Source organism: Ailuropoda melanoleuca, unplaced genomic scaffold (assembly GCF_002007445.2).
Source record: "Ailuropoda melanoleuca isolate Jingjing unplaced genomic scaffold, ASM200744v2 unplaced-scaffold5343, whole genome shotgun sequence".
In the NCBI taxonomy this organism is placed as follows: Eukaryota; Metazoa; Chordata; class Mammalia; order Carnivora; family Ursidae; genus Ailuropoda; species Ailuropoda melanoleuca.
In genome coordinates this window covers 1-3,424 of record NW_023226537.1, presented here as the reverse complement: position 1 = coordinate 3,424, position 3,424 = coordinate 1, and the positions used below count along the sequence as shown (strand labels likewise).

The following is a 3,424-nucleotide window of genomic DNA, read 5'->3' as shown; positions in this document are numbered from 1 at the left end:
AATCCATATCTCAAATTCTTTCATTTTTTTTCTGAAAAAGCTTTCAGAAGGAGGCTGACCCTTCTGTGATAGGGTCTGGGAAGGCTTGCTTTCCAGCTTTTCCTTCAATACCACATGGTTAGTAGAGAACCTATTCTTCAATGCCACATCCTCAGTAGGGAAACTGTATCTTCTATGTTGGGATGTCCCCAATCCTGCATCCCCTCCACCAAGCTCTTGTGCCTTGGAGCTCATGGTCATAACAGCTGGTGGGAGATTGTTTTGGCACTTCCCTAGTACATGCCTAGGGACCCAGGGCTCCTGCTGTTTTTCCCGATTTATTCTTGTGTCCTCTGGATGGACATGTAGCACCTGGGAAGCTCCCTTGTCCCCAGTGGAGACATCATGGGCATGAGTTAGTGAGGCCTTATCAATCAAAATATCTGCTGCAGGGGGCAATGCAGTGCATTGGGCTTGTGCCTGGCTCTCCTTTCTCTTAAGTTTCTCCTTTAATTCGTGAATCAATTGTTCTTTCATTGGTTTTTGATCTTGGTAAATTGATATGTTTTGTTGGGGGCGTTTCATGGGGACAGTAGTTTTTACTTTGTCATTCACCTTTGCAATTGGGGCGCTTCTTGGCTCCCTGGACATTGTGGACACAGCAGCAGGTTCCTGATTCTTTATGTTTTTGCCTTGTTGCATTCCCTGGGCATGAATCAGCTGAACTGACTTACCCAAAACCCATGCCCCCAGTACAGTACACAGAACAGACATCACTATTATTCCATGAATATTTATTCTCATAAGGGATTATTTTGGGGTAGGAAATTTCCCCCCCTGGAAATTCTGGAGAAGGGTTTTCTGTCTAAATAGTTGAGACAGCTCTCTGAACGCAGTGCCTTCAGCAGTGGTGAGAGTGACCCGAGGCCCCTGGCCAGCTTGATGCCTGCAGGTGGTGTTTGGGTGGGGCACAGGCTCCCTGTGGGCCATGGATAGGGGGTACTTCTGATGCAGTAGCTGGTCCTTAAATGCCACAGCTTTCTGGGGCATATTCTGGTCTCTGAGCTGTCTGATGCTTCCAGTATGGCCTTGGCCAGCACAGACAACTTCTTGGTGGCAGGACTTGGTGTTTGTCTCCTTATAGGAGGGAGCCCTGTAGTTGAAGGGATACCCCTGGACAGGCTGTGCCTGGGCCCACACTTCTTTTTGCTGAATTTTCCCAAATTTGATTGGGGAGGGAATCAGCTGTTGAGAGTGGGTGCTATCTGTTGGGTGGCGACACCCCTTTTTTTCCTCTAGGAACTTCCCAATGTCTGGTGTAATTTTCTGAGCTTTGGTCATCCCAGCAAAGGCAGTTTGACCATTACGTAGGCCTCTGCTTTCCACAGATAGGGGCCTGCTCTTTTCCTGGAAGTTTTCATTTTTGTATTTTACAGCATTATTAATCCATATCTCAAATTCTTTCATTTTTTTTCTGAAAAAGCTTTCAGAAGGAGGCTGACCCTTCTGTGATAGGGTCTGGGAAGGCTTGCTTTCCAGCTTTTCCTTCAATACCACATGGTTAGTAGAGAACCTATTCTTCAATGCCACATCCTCAGTAGGGAAACTGTATCTTCTATGTTGGGATGTCCCCAATCCTGCATCCCCTCCACCAAGCTCTTGTGCCTTGGAGCTCATGGTCATAACAGCTGGTGGGAGATTGTTTTGGCACTTCCCTAGTACATGCCTAGGGACCCAGGGCTCCTGCTGTTTTTCCCGATTTATTCTTGTGTCCTCTGGATGGACATGTAGCACCTGGGAAGCTCCCTTGTCCCCAGTGGAGACATCATGGGCATGAGTTAGTGAGGCCTTATCAATCAAAATATCTGCTGCAGGGGGCAATGCAGTGCATTGGGCTTGTGCCTGGCTCTCCTTTCTCTTAAGTTTCTCCTTTAATTCGTGAATCAATTGTTCTTTCATTGGTTTTTGATCTTGGTAAATTGATATGTTTTGTTGGGGGCGTTTCATGGGGACAGTAGTTTTTACTTTGTCATTCACCTTTGCAATTGGGGCGCTTCTTGGCTCCCTGGACATTGTGGACACAGCAGCAGGTTCTAAATTCTTCATTTTTTTTCCTTGTTGCTTTCCTCCTCTACTGCTGGAATTTGCACTCTTATCCTTTGGCTCATGTCTGGCCCCAGCTTGCCTTGCAGGCAGCTTTGGGGGCCGTCTGTTGCCTACGGTGTCATGTTTGACAGGTGTACAAGTCTGTCTGCCATCAATTTTCTGAACATCCCCTGCAAGCTCATGGTTGTTATCAGAGGGTGATTGCCACGGAATTCTCTGTTCTTCCTTGCCCACAGTTGAGGTGGCAGGGAGAGGACGGTCCAGGATGGGGGCTGAATTTGCTGTTCCCGCTTTGTCTCCATGGAGATATTTAGAGCTTCCTCTAAGGGAGTTGAAGCCCCCAGGTTTAGAATTTACCTCAGAAATCAGGTTGATTGAGGAGGAAAAGCTAGAACGGGATGTGGCCTCCATCGATTTAAAGAGCTGTATGGATTCAAGGACCCTGGGGGGAAGTCCCCACGTCATCATCTTATGAAACATTTTAATATGGGCTTCCAGCATCTGTTGTGCTCTAGATTCAACAAAGGGAAGCTCCTGGAAAGTATTCAGGGAGCAGTCCTCAGCCACTGATGGTGACAAACTTTTCTGTTTTACTTCAGTGTGGGATTTCTCAGAAAGAAGCAATGGCTGCTTCATACTATGCCATGAACTGTGCACAGTCCCAGGGAGCTGACCCTCACTGATTTCTTTAAACTTTTTGCTCTGATGTATTTTCAGAGCATTTTCAAGTTGTCTCTGACCTGCAGTCTCCACAGACACCGTTAAGTTTTTCTCTGATGGGCTCCTAAGTTCTTTCTCACAATCATACCCCATATCATTATCTGAAGAGCTCTCTGGGTCAGTCAACAGATAATCTTTTGGGCCCTTCTCTGGGTGGTGTCTCTGATCCTTCTCCAGGTCATTTTTGTCCTTCTGGTCACCGTCCTTCTCCAGGTCATCGTCCTCTAGCTGAAGTATGTCTGAGTCCCCCTCATAGAAGCTTTCAGATGCGCTCAATTTACTCTGACTCTTAGAGATCCATGTGCGTCCACGATAGTGCTGTGAGGCAGGTATCTCTGAAAAAATTCTTGGACGCATCATCAATAATAGAGGCTCATAGATCCTGTAGGGCATGCCCCACCGGTGCTGGATGAGCCTCTTTCGAAGGTGACGCTCTAGTTTTGTCCGAAGCTCATCACTGAGAGGAAACTGTCCAGGAAGGATAGAGATTGCAACGTGGGCCTGGGAGGCCCAACGGTTAAGAGGAGGGTTAGGAGCTGAAGGACAATAGTCCTCCTGGGATCTTCGGACAACAGTGGGTAAACCCCACATACTTTCCTGTTCCTTCTGCAACACATTC

General features: G+C 47.3%; 1 protein-coding gene across 1 annotated transcript; it reads right to left on the bottom strand.

Moving 5' to 3' along the window:
• Window positions 1-789: 789 nt before the first annotated feature.
• On the bottom strand, window positions 790-3,414 carry SPATA31D1 (SPATA31 subfamily D member 1). Its single transcript, XM_034652086.1, has one exon. It carries the CDS (start codon window positions 3,394-3,396, stop codon window positions 790-792), a length of 2,607 nt encoding a protein of 868 aa, XP_034507977.1. The 5' UTR covers window positions 3,397-3,414.
• Window positions 3,415-3,424: the final 10 nt, after the last annotated feature.

Excerpts from the sequence above, each read along its gene's own strand:
- SPATA31D1 (XM_034652086.1), bottom strand. The coding sequence starts at position 3,396 with ATGTGGGGTTTACCCACTGTTGTCCGAAGATCCCAGGAGGACTATTGT.